The sequence below is a fragment of the Chiloscyllium plagiosum genome, chromosome 13 (genome assembly GCF_004010195.1).
Source record: "Chiloscyllium plagiosum isolate BGI_BamShark_2017 chromosome 13, ASM401019v2, whole genome shotgun sequence".
NCBI classification, from domain to species: Eukaryota; Metazoa; Chordata; class Chondrichthyes; order Orectolobiformes; family Hemiscylliidae; genus Chiloscyllium; species Chiloscyllium plagiosum.
The window spans coordinates 51,183,769-51,202,356 of NC_057722.1; the positions used below are offsets into that span (position 1 = coordinate 51,183,769).

Consider the following 18,588-nt stretch of genomic DNA (forward strand, 5'->3'; position numbering starts at 1 on the left):
ATCTTTCAGTTGATTAGCTTCTTTTCGGCAATCTACACCCAACATGATGTTCCTACTGCATGCATACTGGATTCATCTCCCTTGATCAAAAGTTTCACAATGGATCTGAGTCAGGGCAGACACATTCGACTAACATAAAACAAAGAACTGCTGATGCTGGGGATCTAAAACAAAAGCAGAAATTGTTGGAGAATTCAGGTCTGGCAGCATCTTGGGGAAGAAAGCAGAGGTAATGTTTCAAATCTGGTGACATGTCGTTAGAACTGAGTTACAGTACACAATGCTGTTTTGGCAAATCATTTGACAAAACATTTTAAAATGCAAAATTGTGCAAGTATTCTCAAATTCAATTTTTGACTTGAAACAAATAAGGAGAAATGTCAATTCACAACACTTAAAAGCACACAACCAACTTAAGCTCGAGGCTTCTGAACTAAGTCTACTTGAATAAGTTGCTTCACCTTCTACCCCAAATCTGACGTTATGCTTCATTCAAATGGAACAACCATAACAGAGTTATGAAGTTCTGAAGTCATACCAGACTCAAAACATAACTCAGTTTCTCTCTCAACAGATGCTGCCAGAGCTGTTGAGTTTCTCTAGTATTGTACATTTGATTCAAATGTCCAATATCTGCACTATTTTGCTGTTTACCATTACCAAAACTTGCCAGATACAACAGAACTGTTTTGAAATTTTAGTTCTCAAATTTTAAAACAATAATTCAAAAGTAGATTTCGAAACGGTGTCAGGAACAGAAGCAGAATTAACTTTGAGACAAGAACCTATTCACTTTTATGTTATTGCAGTTAAGTTGGGACATAATCTTAATCATCAAGATCTCAAACTGTAACCAATTCAATCTTGCTAAAACTCCAACAGCAAAGAAATGTCATGCTCTGCAACCAATATAACACATTGAGCGCTCATTTGTAATATCTGTCAGTCTTTTAAAAATCGAAGTGTGGTGCTGTTCAAATAGATGCTTATTTCAGCAACTTATCTCCAATCCACTTACAGGTAGTTTCTCTATAATGCGATGTTTGCATTCTTGTGCAATCCCGTGTTGTAGAAAAATCGTGCTTTATAAACAACACTTCAAGTGTTAGCGATGTAATCACGCCACAGCCAATGCACATCTTAAAAGTTTGCACTTTAGAAAGTGTCCCCAATTCGTGAATCATGTAGTAGTGAATTCACGTTAACAAAACGTGCATTATAGCAGAACCCGAATCTACATTTGCACTGTCTAGATGTTTAATGCTACCTTCATTGCAGCGATAAACAAGGAAGATAAGCATACCTACCTTCAAATAAGATATATGGTACTCCAATAGAACCTGCACATTCCCAATACTTTCCTTTGTTCCAACAAAAGTGAAAGGGACCATTCCCTGAGAACATGATTAGAAAGCAATATTAATACTATAGTCATTGCAGTTGTTTTACACCAAGTATACCCATACATTTAAATTAAATTTATCTCTATTGCAGTGAACAATTGTGACCCTCATCTTGTTCAAGAGACCTAAATGTGGCTATCCAATTTCTCTTCCTACTACTTTTATGAGTTGATACAGTAAAGTATTCCCTCTTCTTAGGTACTGTATTCATGCTTTTCAAAGCCACCAACCCATCACTCTACTTAAAAAAAAGACCCTGCTATTCTTGCAAACTCCTGTCCCCATTGCTGTCCAAAGTCCTTGAATGGGTTATCATCTCCTGAGTTCATTCAGTCCTTCTCCACAACTCTATATATGAACCACCCCAATCAGATTTCTGTCCATCCTACCTAGTCCTATTAATCCTCAAAGTTAGAAATAACCAGTACATTGTTACATTATCAGCTGAAACTAAACTGCATTTGATAGTTAAACACAACACTCCTCCTCCAATGCCTGTTTTGCACTGTCCAAGAAGTTCAACTGTACACAACTGGTTGCACTCTGACCTATCAAATCATAGCTATAGTTTCTCTTCCTCCTTTACATTCTGCGTTTTGGTGACATAGCTAGCTCATACATGCTAATGACTGAGATGCACCTCTCTATGACCACTGTTGAAACTTCCACTGCCTTTCTGTTGTTACACTGCTTCTTCTGCAGGATGCACAATTTTGTTCAATAAAACATTGGGAAGACAATATTTTTTGGCAATTGCGCTGTATTGTTACCAATTCCAGTACCATCTCAAATGGAACAAGACTAAGTAACCTTGCTATCCTTTACTTTCTCCCAGAAACTGACCTGCCAACTCTGTTGCAACAACCTCACCTCCAACTCTAACCATTTGCTCCTGAAACCTTCATTGGCATCAATGTCACTTCTTGACACAACAATTGCATTGATCAGCTATTTGGTCTCTAATCCTCTAATCTTTATAAATCAATATGCCCAAAGCTTAACTGAAAGTTTAATCTTCAATGATTCAAGACGCTCATGTTCATTGGTAAATGCCAGGTGTCCACTGTATGCTGGTTCTGCAATGTTTCAAGTGAAGAAAAGTGTCAGTTTTGTGTTTAATGCTCCTTATGGCCTTGACTTTCTCCACCCATGCAAACTCTGCCAACTCGACAGTTCTCTCAATGACTCTGTATTCCTCCAACTCCACCTTGCGCAGCCCCCTTTTTAGCCACAAATCTGTCAGCATAAATTCAGCTGTTGAGGTCTAAAGCTCTGCAATGTCCACTCAACAACTCTCAATTCCTTTATCTCCCCTCTTTCCGTATGGCTTAATGACAAAAAAAAAGCCAGCTTTTAATCTCCCTTTATTTTTGAACCAGGGCCCCCATCTCTGTTTGACTTGTAATCTTAATAATCACAAGACAATTTTCCCTAAAGATGCTGTGCAAAATCAGCAAAACCACACATTATGTAAAGTGGTGACTCCTTCAAATTGATCTTCATGCAAACCACAAAATTAACTTAAAATGTCAGTTCTAAAATGTTCATTTGAAATGAGGTTAAATTTACTAATGACTACTAAAGTAAATAAGAATTTATATCTATATAACATTCATCATATCATTAAGATATTCTAAAGCACTTCACATCTAATTAAATTTACTAGAAGTGACCACAGCTGCATAGGTAAATGAATAAGCAACATTGCACAGTAACTGCTTATACTGTTCATGAGAACCTATTCTGTTTGGTGCTTAGAACTGGTCAGGACACAGGACCTCTTCTCTTATGCGATAATACCACAGAATATTTTACAGCTACCTGAACATTCAAACAGGGAAGATTAGGCCATTGAGACCTCCAGCTTGCTTCAAGGCTTAAAAGCTTTAGCTAATTGGATTGCAAACTCAAATCAACATTTTCTCAAACTTTTACTTATCAAAACTAAATATTTTTAAGGCAGAGATAGATAACGATTCTCTTCTTGAAAAAGCAGTGGCAAAGTTTTAAAGGTTCACAGACCTCTAAGGGGGAAAAAAAAAATCACTATCTTCATTTTAAATGAGTGAGCATTGATTTTTAAAGATTGACTCCTACTTGTAGATCCTCCCATAAGAGAAATAGCCCCTTCACATCGATCAAGACAACTCAGGATCTTCCTGGAATAGTGGGTATTCTAAGCCTAGCTTATTTAATCTTTCCTCATAAGATTACCCCCTATTTCATGTATCAGTCTGGACAGTATAACCTTCTCTGAACAGTTTCCAAAGTATGTACACCCTTCCTTAGATAAGGTGACTGATACGGTTCACAGTGCTCGAGATACAATCTCATTAGTATCCCCTTATATTTATCCCTACATTTATATCAGTTAGCCAGACAATCTTCTATCCATACCAATACACATAAATCTTTGATGTGGCACTTTACAAATGTTTTCTTAAATCAAAGAACAGTACATCCACCAGCTTCCTCTTATCAGCAAGACTTGCTACTTCCTCAAACAATTCCAATTTGATTGTGTAAACATGATTTCCCATTCACAAAACCATATTGTCTGATCACCTTGAATTTATCAAGTGCCTGCCATAACGTCATTAATAATAATGTCTAATCTTTTCTCTATGACAGATGTTAAACCAATTAGCCTACAATTTCCTGCGAGCTGTATCCCTCCCTTGTTTGAGAAAAGGACTTACATTTGCAATCATCCAATCTAATGCGACCTTCTGCCAATCTAGAGGGTTTCGGAAAATTGAAACCACTGCACTGACCATCTCACTATCCACTTCTTTTAAAACCCTAACATCAAGTCCATCAGGGTCTAAGCATTTGTCAACCCGCATCTCCAACAACTGACTCAGTAGCACTTCTGGCGATTCTCCCTCACTTCCATTTCATGACTCATCATTGCTCGAGTTGTTACTTGTATCTCTACAGCAAAGATGGTTGTAAAAAACCTGCTCAATGCATCTGCCATCTCTATTTTTCATTATTGATTCTCTAGATTCACCTTCTATAGCTGATTTTGCTAACATTTACCTTTTATAAATAGTTCTTGAAATACATATTTCGGGTTTGCTTTCTCTTGTACTCGATCTTTCCCTCATTTTGTCATTCTTAGCTTTAATACTCTGTTCAATCTTCTAACCTGCTATTTGTATTTGCACATTTCTTTCCTCTCAGATTGATACTGTCTTTAACAATAGGTCTATCCAAATTCTTTCCACATCCTGGTTGCCTGAACTTAGGTCATCCCTCTCTATCATGCTATTACCATACTATCTAGTTTTAGAAAGGACTCACTGTCCTTCTATTCTTATTGTAATTTTTAGGCTTATGTCCATTAGTATCACAGAGAATGTAACTGAAATTTTATTGTTGCATCAATACCATTTACTGTCATGAGAGAAATCAATAGAAGTAGTGTTTGGCTTTCCAGTTAGAATCAAAATGCAATGAGAATGGAGTTTCGCACAGCTTGACAGAATGCTAAAGAAAATATATATGCGCACACTTTAGTAGATTACCTCTTCCCGAGGTTGTCTGCTGTCGTTATCACCTTCAATTCGTACTCTTACTACTCCAGACTTATCCACAATCTCTTGAATGACCTTACCATTTTTGCCGATAACTTTTCCTGCAATAAAAATGAGAAAATATTAGCAATTTCATTTTTAATCAAAAATTAACATTTTATCACAAAAGACAAATTAAAAAGAGGCACTCTCAAACGATCTTCACTCATCATTAGGAGTGATGACCACAGAATTCGTTGTTCTTCATCAAGTAATGTGAAGAACTCTAAATGAGTTGTCTGCTGCCAACTGTCCTCTAGACTTTGATCTGAACTTTGAAGGTAGTCAAATAGTCCAAATTATTGCCATACAAGGCAATTCAATCCATCTGAACACATCAATCCCAACAGACCTTGCTGACCTAGATCACAACTGTCAGTGCTTGACAAGTCTATTGCCCCATCTGAATTCAATCTCACCTGCTGATCAATGCACACTTGAAAACTTCTGCATACGTTTTAAGTCTTAATTCCAATAGTGCAAGTCGTTGTGTCATAACCTGTTACAATTTAATTAGAAGTAATGCTAGATTTACTTATTCCGTACCATTTATTACCACGAGGGTGTTTAAAAAGACCAAGGTCAATGTGAAAGCAAGCATGCCTTGCTAGTGACAAGAAATTGCATGTCTTCTTTCGGAGGGGTTAGTGGCAAAGTGGTAATCTCACTGGACTAATAATCCAGAGGACCAAATGAGTAAATCTGGTATCAGAGTTCAAATCTCACCAAAGCAACTGGCGAAATTTAAATTCAAATTAATAGGTAATAAATTAAAAGTATAGTAATTAAAAGTTAGTCTCCTGGAGACTATGAACTCAATATCAACTACAAAAAAAACCCCATCTACTTCAATTTTGTTTTAAAAAGGTAGGGAAATCTGCTGTCCTTACCTAGTCTGGTCTACACATGACAGCAATATGGCTAACTTTTAACAGCCCTCTCAACTGGCTGAGAAAGCCATTCAGTCCAAGGGCAATTATGGATAGACAATAAACGCTGGCTTTGCCAGTGGTGCCTACATCCTGCAAAATAATTAAAACAAAGACACAGCCAGTTTGGTCAGTCATGGCGTAAGCTGCCACTCTTGGTAATGGATGTTAGTTTCATAGTCACCACAGATGAATTTTCAATCCCAAATGTTCTAATAATTGAATTTAAAACTGCACCAGCTGCCAAGATAGTACACATATGCGCACAAACTCTAAAGTGGGTCAACAGCAAATGGTGAAGGAACCATAGAAAAAAAAAGCTTACCTCACCTTGTCCTCACCAAGCTACCTGTCACAAATGCATCTGTCCATTATATTATCTGTAAGCATCAGCAGTGCACAATCATTATAGAGAAACAACTCACATTGAAAATGCCATGCATCCTGCAATGCAAACTAGGTGATGACTTTGCAGAACACCTCCAAAAGAAGTTGTCCATAGGAATGACTCTGATCTCCCAGTTGCTTGCTATTTCAATAAAACAACTTGCTCAGACACTACATTTCTTTGCTGGACATGCTGCAATGTTCCAACAAAATACTCAATACTGAATTCCATGACTTCAGAAACTGGGCCTTTTATACTGGGCCTCTACCTGTGTCAAAGGTATCAAAAAGAAAATTCCACAATTTTCAATTCTGAAGGAGGGTCATACCAGACTCAAACATAAATTTTGTTTCTCTCTCCACAGATAGTGCCAGATTGGAGTACCTCCAACATTCTACATGTTTGTTTCAGATTTCCAGCATCTGCAGTATTTTGCCTTTATTTAAGTGCTTAATTCACTTGCATTGCATTTCTCTTCTGGGTATCTCAGCTTAAAAGGAGTTCTCTCTTCTCTCTAAAGCGATTCTTATTTTAATATTTCAGCTTGTTCACCTTCATTTTGTTTTTAAGATCCCTCCTAGTGTTGGATAAGGTGTTTGGTAAAACTTGCTCACAGCCTCATTTCCTTGCTCAGTGACAGTCTCTCCAAGTGACACCACTTGGATTCCAACTTAAGTTCCATCTCTTATGTTTCAAAACTAACCAGGATTCCAAGTATTTCAGAGACAGACAGCAGTCCTCACAGAGCTGTTCCTACTGCACCTTGAGATCCATACTGTGTGCGCACAATCTCGACCTGTCTCTTCATCAGTACCACCTCAACTATCTCCAAAGATACCCCATTCCCCAGATCCAACTCATTCTTTGGATCATTTGATGCTTCAACAGGAAACTTAATTGTTTGATGCTTGTGTTCTATAAACACCTGAAAGGAAAATTAAGTTACTAGCACCCCGTCCGGATCCACCTTCCTCTCCTCTTCCCTCAATCCCACTTCTTGTTGTGTATTCACCATAACCCCCGCCTGACCTTTCCTTCATTGATGCTGAACAATTTGTGCTCAGTTAAAGACTTAACTTTAACCCTTTACGCACCCAACCTCAACTGACTTTGGACGTGACACTGAACTCTTCTTTGCCTCCATGCTCACTTCTTTGGAAAGGAAGTACTTTTTCGCACTGAGGTTCTGTCACCTGTCTCCAATACTCCACTCGTGCTAGGACCCCTCCTTCTGGTCTTGTACTTTTACCAATCTTTGATTTGATTTATTGTGTCACATACACCGAACTAAAGTGAAAGGTTTTGTTTTGTGAGCAGTACAGGCAGATCGTAGCAAATAAGGATATATAGATCATAGGGTGCATAGAAACAGCAAAGCATACAAGGTTATGGCTGCACAGGCAGGTGCACACAGCACAATCAACATAATTTGAAGTTAGAGAGATCCATTCAGCAGTTTAATAACAGCAGGGAAGAAGCTAGTCTTGGACCTGTTGGCATGAATTAAAGCTTCTGTATCTTCTGCCCAACGGATGAGGTTGGAAGATAGCATTACCAAAGGTGGGAAGAGTCTTTGAGGATGTTGGTAACCTTTCCACGGCAATGAGAAATGTAAATGGAGTCTGGCTTCCATGATGGTCAGGGCTGTGCACACAACTTTGCGGTTTCTTAGAGTGCTGGGCAGAGCAGTTGCTACACCAGGCAGTTATACACCCGAATGAAATAGGTTTTCTATGGTGCACCCGTAAAGGTTGGTGACAGTTGTTATGGACATACCTCTTCCGGCAGCTTAGGAAATTAGGTGTTCAGCCTTTTTAACCGTTGCATCTATGTGGGATGACAGACTGTTGGTTATCATCACTCCTAGTAACTGGATGTTTTCTACACTCTCCACCTCAGCTCTGTTGATATAACAGGAGCATGCCCTCCTTTACTCCTGAAAGGAATGATCAGTTCTTTTGTTTTGTTGACATTCAGAGAGAGGTTATCATTGCTACATGATACCAAGCATGCTATCTCCTTACTGTATTCTCTGGAGAGGGACTGACATGAGACTAGCTGCCTTAATTTCTCTGCTTCACTCTGTTCCCTGACGTCCAACCTCAACTTTGTTATCAAACCTGCTAACAGGGGCGGTTGGTATCAGACACGTTGATTTCGACCTGATAGAGGCTGAATGCCAACTCTCAGACACTTGTTCCTCTCCCCGCGGATCATGACCCCACCAATGAACATCAGGCTGCAGTTTCCAGGACCGTCACAGACCATATCTCCTCTGTAGATCTCCCCTCCATGAGTTCTCATTTCAGAGACCCCAAAGGCTTAAGAGTTAGCTTTTCACTCCTTCCCAAAGTCAACAAACAGGATTGCCCCAGCAGACCCATCATTTCAGCTTGTTCCTGTTCCAAAGAACAGGGGTGACACAGTGACTCAGTGGTTAGCACTGCTGCCTCACAGCGCCAGGGACCCAGGTTTGATTCCAGCCTCGGGCGGCTGCCTGTGTGAACTTTGCACATTCTCCGTGTCTGTGTGGGTTTCCTCCAGGTGCTCCAGTTTCCTCCCACTTTCCAAAGATGTGCAGGTTAGGTGAATTGGCCATGCTAAATTGCCCTTAGCGTTAGATACATTTGTCAAAGGGAAATAGGCCTGGGTGGGTACTCTTCGGAGAGTTGGTGTGGACTTGTTGGGTTTGTTTCTACACTATAGGGAAACTAATTTAAACTTATTTCTTCCTATCTTGACTATTCATTCATACATATTTCAGTCTCTTACCATTTACATCCAAGATTTTTCTGATGCTTTCTGGTAGTTTCAAAATTTACAATTTTCTAGTCCAAGCCACACCTCTTCACCATAGATGTGCAATTCCTCTATATGCCCATTTCCCAGTCAGGAATTTCTGAAAGCTTTCCACTTTTCTGAAAAAAAAAAAGGACTGCACTATCTCCTGCACTTTCCCTGTCTATTTATGGGATATGAGGAACAATCCTTCCAGTCCTACTCAGGCCCTCACCCTCTTTCTCTGATAAAGCAATGTCTTCAGCGCCGCTTTCTGATCTCACCCAAAATTGGAACAATTCATCAAGTTTGCTTTCAATTTCCATCCTTCTCTCACCTTCACCTGGCCCATCTCCAGCACTTCCATTCCTTTCCTTGAATTGTTTCAAGTTCTGAGGATAGGCTGGCCAAAAGCCACAAACTCCCACAGTTCTCTCGACTACACCTCCCTATACCCACATTCTTCCAATTTCTCTGCCTGTCATCTGCTGTAATAACATCACCTTCCACTGAGCTGCTTCCAACATGACCTTTTACTCAAATGACTACTCTCTCCTCCCCACCCACTGTGGTTAACAGGTCCATCTGCCAGGTCGGACTCATCTGCTACATTTCCTGGCGTTATCATTTCTCCTCCATCCCAGAACAATGAAAGAGTTCCCCTACTCAGCAGCATTCATGGATAGAAAATAAAGTTAATGTTGGAGCCCAGTGATCCTTCATCAGAATCACAATTCTGCCCACCAATTTTTATTTTCTGATGTTGTTATTACACACTTCTGGAGCAAGTGGGACTTGACCTAGGTTTCTTGATTCAGGAGGTAGAGATACTACCGTTTCACCACAAGATATGAGCTTTATAGTCGTACTGCATTTGGCTGTAAATGGTGGACAACTAAATAGGAGACATCAGTTTCACAAATATGCCCATTTCCAATGTTGGAGGAGCCTAGCACAACAGTGCAAAATGCAAGGCTGAAGTACTTGCATTGGACTTCTGCCAGTTGATGATCCCCAGGATCTCAGATGCCAGTCTTCAGCCAACTTGATTCACTCAACTGTTTCAAGAAACATCGAAGCATGAAGAACGAAAACTTAAACTCCAGCATTACCCACATCCTAGCCAAAGTGTTCCAGTACAGCTACAACGATGGCGTTCCATAGCAGGGATCGGATCTGGGTCCTCTTTTGTTTGTCATTTACATAAATGATTTAGATGAGAAGATAGAAGGCATAGCTAGTAAGTTTGTGGATGACACCAAAATTGGTGGTGTAATAGACAATGAAGGTTTTCTGAGATTACAAAGGGGTCTTATCAAATGAGTCAATGGGCTGAAAAATGGCTGATGGAGTTCAATCTGGATAAATGCGAGGTACTGAATTTTGGTACAACAAACAAAGGTAAGGCTTATATATAATAAATGGTAGGGCCTTGGGTAGTGTTTTAGAGCAGAAGGTCCTTGGAGTTCAGGTAAATAATTCTTTGAAGTTGCATCACATGTAGACAGGGTGGTTAAAAAGGCATTTAGCATGCTTGCTTTCATTGCAGTCCTTTGAGTGTAGGAATTGGGAAGTCATATTGAGGTTGTACAGGAAATTGGTGAGGCTGTTTCTGGAGTAGTGTGTCCAGTTCTGGTCATCCATTATAGGAAGGATATTACTAAGCTGGAGAGGGTTCAGAAGAGACTTACGAGGATGTTGATAGATATGAAATGTTTGAGTTCTCAAGAAAGGCTGTATAGGCTAAGACGTTTTCACTGAAATGTAGGAGGTTGACAGGTGACCTTATAAAATCATGAGGGGGCATAGATAGGGTTAATGGCAGTTGTCTTTTCCCTGGGATGGGAGATTTCAAGACGAGGAGGTAATATTTTTAAAAGGTGTGAGGAGAGAGGTGTAAAAAAGATGAGGGGTGAATTCTTTTTATGAGGGTGGCTTGTGTGGAATGAACTTCCTGAGGAATTTGGTGGATATAGGCACAGTTACAATGCTTAACAGACATTTGGCTAAGTACATGAATAGGAAATGTTTGGAGGGATATGGCCCTGGAGCAGGCAGGTGGAATTAGCTTAGTTTGGGATTACGCTTGGCATGGTCCAGTTGAACTGAAGGGTCTGTTTCTGTGCTCTATGCAAAAGTTGAGCAGGCATGATCTGTCAACAACATTCCAAAGCAGTAATTATTTAATTAAGCATTAACAAGAGTAGTCAACCAGCCCATTAGTCTCTCTTGATCATCGATATGGAAGCGGTTGTAAAAATATCATTAAGCGACAGCTGCTCAGCAATAAATTGCTCACTGACATTTAGTGCTGTTTCTGATATGACCGCTCAGCATTTGACTTTATTACAGCTTTGAATCAAATAAGACAAAAGAGTTGAACTCCAAGGGTCATGAGAAGGACTGCCCTTGACATCAAGACAGCATTAGATTGACTATTTGACATTAAGGAGCTCTAGCAAATTAGTGTCAATGGGAAACTGGAAGAAAATACTTCAATACTAGGAATCATACCAAGCACAAAGGAAGTTGCCTCTGGTTGTTGGAATTTAACCATCTTAGATCCAGGACATATTGCAATAGGTCCTCAGGATTGTGTCCTACAGCCAACCACGTTTAGTTGTTTCAATATCCTTCCTTCCAACAGAAGAGGGAATGTTCTGATTGTACAGTTCATGATTTCTCAGATACTAAAAGGAGACCACCTCCATATGGAGCAAGACCTGGACAAGTAATAAGCGACAAGCAAATGCATGCCATGTAACTACCAGGCAATGTCCATCTCTGACATGGCAGAATCTAATCACATTTCTTTGGCTATACCATAGTTAACAAATTCATCACTGCCAATGGCTGCCTCCAAGTAGCTGACAAGAAACAAAATTGGATGGAGAGTTTAGAAGAACCTATTTGAGCCGGTAAGAGGCTAAGAATTTGGAACTAACTCGTTCAGAGTCCCCACAGTCCATCCACTATATACAAATCACAAGTCTGGAGTGTGATGGAAATTCAGTCTTCCTCACCTCGTGTGGATGAGTCAGCTCAATTGACACTAGAAGCAAGGCACTTCCCAGTGCAAAGCAGCCAGCCAGATTGACACTGATCAACAGTTTCCTGAAGAAGGGCTAATGCCCGAAACGTCAATTCTCCTGTTCCCTAGATGCTGCCTGACCTGCTGCGCTTTTCCAGCAACACATTTCCATCACTGATCAACAAATGCAAACTCCTTCCATCACCAATGCACATTGTCAGCAGTTGATATCATTTACAAGATGCAGTGCAATAACTCAGCGAGGCTCCTTCAACAGTAAGTTCCAAATCTGCTACTTCTATCACTTAGAAGGACAAGGGCAACTGATTCATGGATCATCTTTACCTACAAAAATCTCTCTGAAGCCACTCACTATCCTTACTTGGAACAATGTCATAGCTTTTTAAAAAAGGTCCTTGGGTAAAGCTCCTGGAACTACCTTCGCAACAGTACTAGCTGTATTAAAGTTGGTCAAGAAGGTAGCTTACCACGCCCTCTTATGGTCAATTAGAGATGGCAATTAAATATAGTGGCTTAGGCATCCTGTGAATGAATTTAATAAGTGCCTCCAAGACCAAAAACACCATCAACTTCTTTCTATGCTGAAGTGTCCAAATTTCCACGGTTTGATTATTCAGTCAGCCAATACCATCAATCTGCATCACGTTATTCTGAGTCTCTTGCGAGGATTTTATCGTGATGACCTGGTTTACACAAGATTATTCAAATATTTTTTAATTGTTTAAAAATAATCAGAATGACGGGTATGCCATCACTTACTGTTGAACCCGAAGTGTCCCGAAATGCAGCCGTTTGGAAAATGCATTAAACTGGCTCTGTATGGTGAAGGTGATCCCAGTCGTATTGGATGCCACCTAGTAGAGCTTTCTACCCTCTCCTAAGTTCCAGTGAACTCAGATTTTCTAGGACATCCTAATGCCAAACTGTCAAATGTTGGCTTGATATAAAGGGCATTCATTGTCACCTGATCAATGGAATTGCATTCTTTTGTCCACATTTGGAGTAAGGCTGGAATGAGGTCCTGGCACAATGCAAACAGAGAAACTTAACAAGTGCCACTTGATAACACTGTCAATCATACCTCCTCTCCCTGATGAGGGAGTAGGATAATGAACAGTAATTGGTTTGATTTAGTTTGTTCTATTTTTTGTGGAACAATGACAGCTCTATGCAGAGCATGACAAATTCAGATTTATAGTCCATTTTACTGCTTTTCTGGGATGTTCTTATATGTTCAATTTCAAACCAACTTAAATTCCTGCTGACTAAACCTCAATCTTCAGTTATTTCATACCATTTATGCCATTCACTTTCATTATGAATTGCCACATATACTACTTACCTACTAAATCTCTGGGAACTTGAACGGAATCCTCCACAAACTCCAGGTAACTTCGAGCCTTTTGAACTGCCTCTTCAGTCTGAAACCAAAAGATCATTAAACTATTCAAATGACAGTGAGTCATGAAATGCTGCATGCATAGCACCACTTGTCTTTGCCAGGAATCTTCACCCTTTTCATTTAGAGAGTCATAGAGATGTACAGCGTGGAAACAGACCCTTCGGTCCAAACTGTCCATACAGACCAGATATCCCAACACAATCTAGTCCCACCTGCCAGCACCCGGCCCATATCCCTCCAAACCCTTCCTATTCATATACCCATCCAAATGCATCTTCAATGTTGCAATTGTACCAGCCTCCACCAATTCCTCTGGCAGCTCATTCCATACACGTACCACCCTCTGTGTGAAAATGTTGCCCCTTAAGTCTCTTTTATATCTTTCCCCTCTCACCCTAAACCTATGCCCTCTAGTTCTGGACTCCCCAACCCCAGGGAAAAGAGATTTTGTCTATTTATCCTATCCATGCCCCTCATAATTTTATAAACTTCTATAAGGTCACCCCTCAGCCTCTAACGCTCCAGGAAAAACAGCCCAGCAGATTCAACATCTCCCTACAGCTCAAATCCTCCAATCCTGGCAACATCCTTGTAAATCTTTTCTGAACCCTTTCAAGTTTCACAACCTGCTTCCGATAGGAAGGAAACCAGAACTGCATGCAATATTCCAACAGTGGCCAAACCAATGTACTGTACAGCCGCAACATGACCTCCCAACTCCTGTACTCTATACTCTGACCAATAAAAGAAAGCATACCAACGCCTTCTTCACTGTCCTATCTACCTGCGACTCCACTTTCAAGGAGCTATGAACCACACTCTCTAGGACCTTACCATTAAGTGTATAAGTCCCGTAAGATTTACTTTCCCAAAATGCAGCACCTCACATTTATCTGAATTAAACTCCATCTGCCACTTCTCAGCCCATTGGCCCATGTAATCAAGATCGGTTGTAATCTGAGGTAACCTTCTTCGCTGTCCACTACACTTCCAATTTTGGTGTCATCTACAAACTTACTACCTGTACCTCTTATGCTTGCATCCAAATCATTTATGTAAATGACAAAAAGTAGAGGACCCCCCACTCAACTGATTTACAACAATCTCAAAGACATTTGTTCCCAATCAATATACTGAGAGGTTCTGCTTACAAAGCCTCATTCTAGAATGTTGTTTTAACTCCACTAAGGACAAAATACCCACCAAGTTGTGTGTGTCATACATGCATTAACAATGTGCAAGTAAAAATTTTGGCATGTGATAAATTTTGGGCAAGAAGAGGGCCATGATAATAATCAAACTTCATTCACTTATTATGACTATCAATTTATACAGAACTAATTCAGTATCTGAAGAGATATAAAACACATATGGGAAACACTTTTTCTACAAGTGAGCACCTCACCCCTACAGGTCTTTTCTAAAAATATGACTTCTAACACACAGGCTAGAAACTTTTGATAATTTTTATTATCATTATAGCTACTAATACTGGACAGGGTGACTTATTGCAAAGCGGCCAAGACAAGCAATGATTGTGGACTGCCTTTGTCAGAGAACTGCTCCACGAAGTTTATGGAAGACAACATATTAAAAGAACTACAATTTATTCAAGTCAGCAAACTTCTGCAAAATAAAAAGCTTCAGTCAACTGTATAATGGCACTCGCCAAGTAGTGATTTTCTCTCGAATCATGGAGCTCAAGAAAGCTTTGAGAATACTTTCCAAGACAAATCATACTCACCATTTCTGTAATGATATTCCCTTTAAAGCTTCATAACTTTTATGTTTGAGATTCAATTCCAGACAATAGCCTATAACCAGGGAGCAGCTCAGCTGGTAATACTATTTACTCACCAGCCAAGTTAATAAAAATATAGATCATGTTTAAATCAAAAAAAAAGTTTTAAACAAAAAAGCTGGCTCTGTTTCCTTGCAACAATCTCTCAGTCCTGAAGTTACTTTCATTGCAGACTGTTTTCTGAGAATCTTCAAAAATGATAAAATTTTGTCCGTTTGAAATTGTGCACATTTTGAAGGTGACTTTTTGGCGCATGACTTCTCATGCAATTCTACTGTGGTCAGACAGTGACTTCACTTTATTTCTTGATACAGCAGCCTTCAATATTATCTTTTATTGCAAATAATTGATAATGCAAAAATGAAAAGCACTATAGTTATTTTACTGATGGTAATAGACAGAGAATTCAAGATTTTAAATGTAAGTATGATAAAGATTTGACAGTCTATCAGTTATAAAAGGTGTCATGATTTGGGGGGAATCTTAGAAGTGATGGTGTTGCCCAGATCTTGTGCTTTTGAGAAATTATCATGTTAAAGAACTGAGAAGTGCTGTCAAAGTAAGATGGACTTAGTTGACGCAATTCAATCTGTAGAAAACGTAACTGGTTGCTAGTTTGCTGGTTATGGCATCAAACATTACCAACTAAATTGAGTCCTTACTATCCACGAGAGTGGGGGGCACGGACTTCCCATAGCAGGAAAAAATGCGATAGTCACAAGCCCTCCCCCCCCCCAAATACACAGTACATGCCCAATGAAACACAACCATATCCTATAAATGTTGGAAATGTATTAAAACGTTTTAATAAACACATTTAAACTCAGTATGTTACTGAAAAGAAAAATGTTACTGTAGATAATAGAACAATATTTTAGAATAGTACTGTATACTGTATGGGGCTAAATCATAAAATACACAGACAGAACAGCACCTTTAATAGAGTAAATTCAGATACACGTCAATGGGAAGAAAAGCAGGGAAGAGGCATTGAGTTGTTACACTTCTACAGGCTTTGTGGCTAGCTTTTGTAAAGAATATTATGGGGGGCGGGGGGGACTATGATGCCCCTTCTTTAATTCCTTACGAACATCTGTATAGGGAGACAAAATGTTTTCAATTTTACTTTAAACTCGAATGCTGTCCTCGACTGATGGATTGTATTTAAACAATAAATTCTTCAATGCTTTGAAGTTCTTGTTACCTCTGCCATATTCTCAAGAATCACTAAACATAGATTTCAATTCCTTCCTCTTCTTCAGCTGATTCCTCAGACTCACTGTCTATCAATTCTTTAAAATCTTCTGTTGTTGGCTCTTTCCTTTTCATCAACTCTAAGATCTCTTTCTCCGCCATGTCGGAAAATCCTGCTCCAACCTCAATTAGTTCAACCACACAATGGATTTCTGTTAAGGACTGAAATTCCATTAAGTCATTCACCACCTCTGGCTGTAACTTCCACTTACAAGCATTGACCATGCCTGATATCAGTTCATCCTGAGATTCATTTATGGCGCTGGTGCAGCCAGTCAATATTATAATCTTTCCAATATTTTCCTACATTGACAACACCATCACCATTGACAAATGCATCCAAAAATCCACCTTGGATAATAGGTCTTAAAATGTTGAGATCACACCCTAGTCGACAGGCTGGATAAAAGATGATCAAGGCAATTTGGATGGCCCAGAATGTAATCCAAAAATCATCTTCAATTCCATTCTTTTATCTTGCAGATATTTGCCAACCTTCCTTATGAAGCAGTTACAACATCAACCAAAAAAAAAGCCGCTGCGACCCAAGCCCTGATAATTTGACTTGTAAAATTCAGGTATAAAAGGTTCTTGCTTTAAAAGGGGAAAACCATGGGGTTCTCAGATGGTATAAAAACATGGGCTTCAATATGTGGCTGGTAGCATTGCTACAAGATAGTCACACAGTTCTTTGCAGCCTTGAAGTCCGAAACCCTTTTCTCATTTTGAGATATATGCTCACATTGACATATGCTTCCACCATAATGTTTAGTCAGCATTAAAGACTTGTTTGGGTTTATACATTCTCTCTTCGATAAGTTTCTGTAACTCCTCTAGATTCATCTGGGCTGTGTCATGATTTGTGCTAATGGTACCTCCTCTCATGAGCTCACATTATGCAATGAAAAAGGCTTCCTGAAGTTATCAAACCATCCCTTGTTGGCTGCAAATGTTCCTTTGCTTCAGGTCATCACTCACAACCAGTCATCTCATGAAATACATTGTCATGTCCCATAGCTTTGGCTTGAAGTGTTGGGAGGTCAACAGGATCGCTTTGTTTAGATTAGAAAGTGGGGCAAGCTAGTACAATTATAACATTCATAAGCATCTGGATGGATTTGGGATATCTGGTCAGCATGGACAAGTTGGACTGAAAGGTCTGTTTCAAAACGTACAATTGTCTGACCATCCGCAACGTGAATGGATCTCACCAGTCGTTCCTGCTCTGTGGAGGTATTCCTGCTCTTTGGAGTTGACCTCATGACCCATCAAATTGACCCCACCGGTTACTCACTCCCACTCTTTGGAGGCATTCCTGCTCTTTTGGAATGACCTCAAGACCTAGTGAATGGAATCCACCAACTGTTCCTGCTCTTTGGAGGCATTCCCACTCTTTGAAGCCAAATTTGTGACCCATCAAATTGACCACACTAGTTACATGCTCCTGTTCTTTGAAAGCATTCTTGCTCTTTTTGGGCCAACCTTACAACATTTCCAACAGATATCATGAGTAGTCCCACACCTTGGGACCAGTCTTTGGAAACAATCTCATGACTTCCTGAGGGGACGTCACAAGTATGAAGATCTGGGGATAGAAAGTTTACAGATAATGAGGAAGAGGTGTACATAAAGTATCTCTGATACATCTGGGCTCCAGTTTCTAGGAAACTAACAATTCTTAACCGCTAATACGCTTTGTAACTTGGCTGCTTTGCCTTGTGACACCCAAGAAGATTAAAGTAATATTTCCATGTAAGTAACAAATGCATCAGTTTACATTTCTATGAATACTTCCTAGTAAACCTCCCTTTTTAAGACAAGACAAAGAAACTTGAACTCAAACAGGACTAGGTTCAGGGGTAATCGGCTACGTAATGCAAATGTTTGACTAGAATACCAACAGAACCCAGTGACTGTTTTTCAGACTGGAAGATGGTAGTGGTGTCTCCCAAGAGGCAATGCTAAATCCATTGCTTATTTTGCTAAATAGATCTTGAAACGTA

At 39.6% G+C, this 18,588-nt stretch overlaps 1 protein-coding gene across 3 annotated transcripts in view; it reads right to left on the bottom strand.

Moving 5' to 3' along the window:
- The window catches only part of fxr1 (fragile X mental retardation, autosomal homolog 1), a 109,972-nt gene that overhangs the window by 39,295 nt on the left and 52,089 nt on the right, over positions 1-18,588 (bottom strand). For all 3 annotated transcript variants that reach the window (XM_043702362.1, XM_043702363.1, XM_043702361.1), the window contains exons 9-11: positions 13,471-13,549; positions 4,934-5,043; positions 1,308-1,394 (exon numbers count right to left, since the gene is read on the bottom strand). In XM_043702362.1, coding sequence (XP_043558297.1) covers positions 1,308-1,394; positions 4,934-5,043; positions 13,471-13,549 — 276 coding nt within the window. The remainder of the gene's footprint in view (positions 1-1,307; positions 1,395-4,933; positions 5,044-13,470; positions 13,550-18,588) is intronic.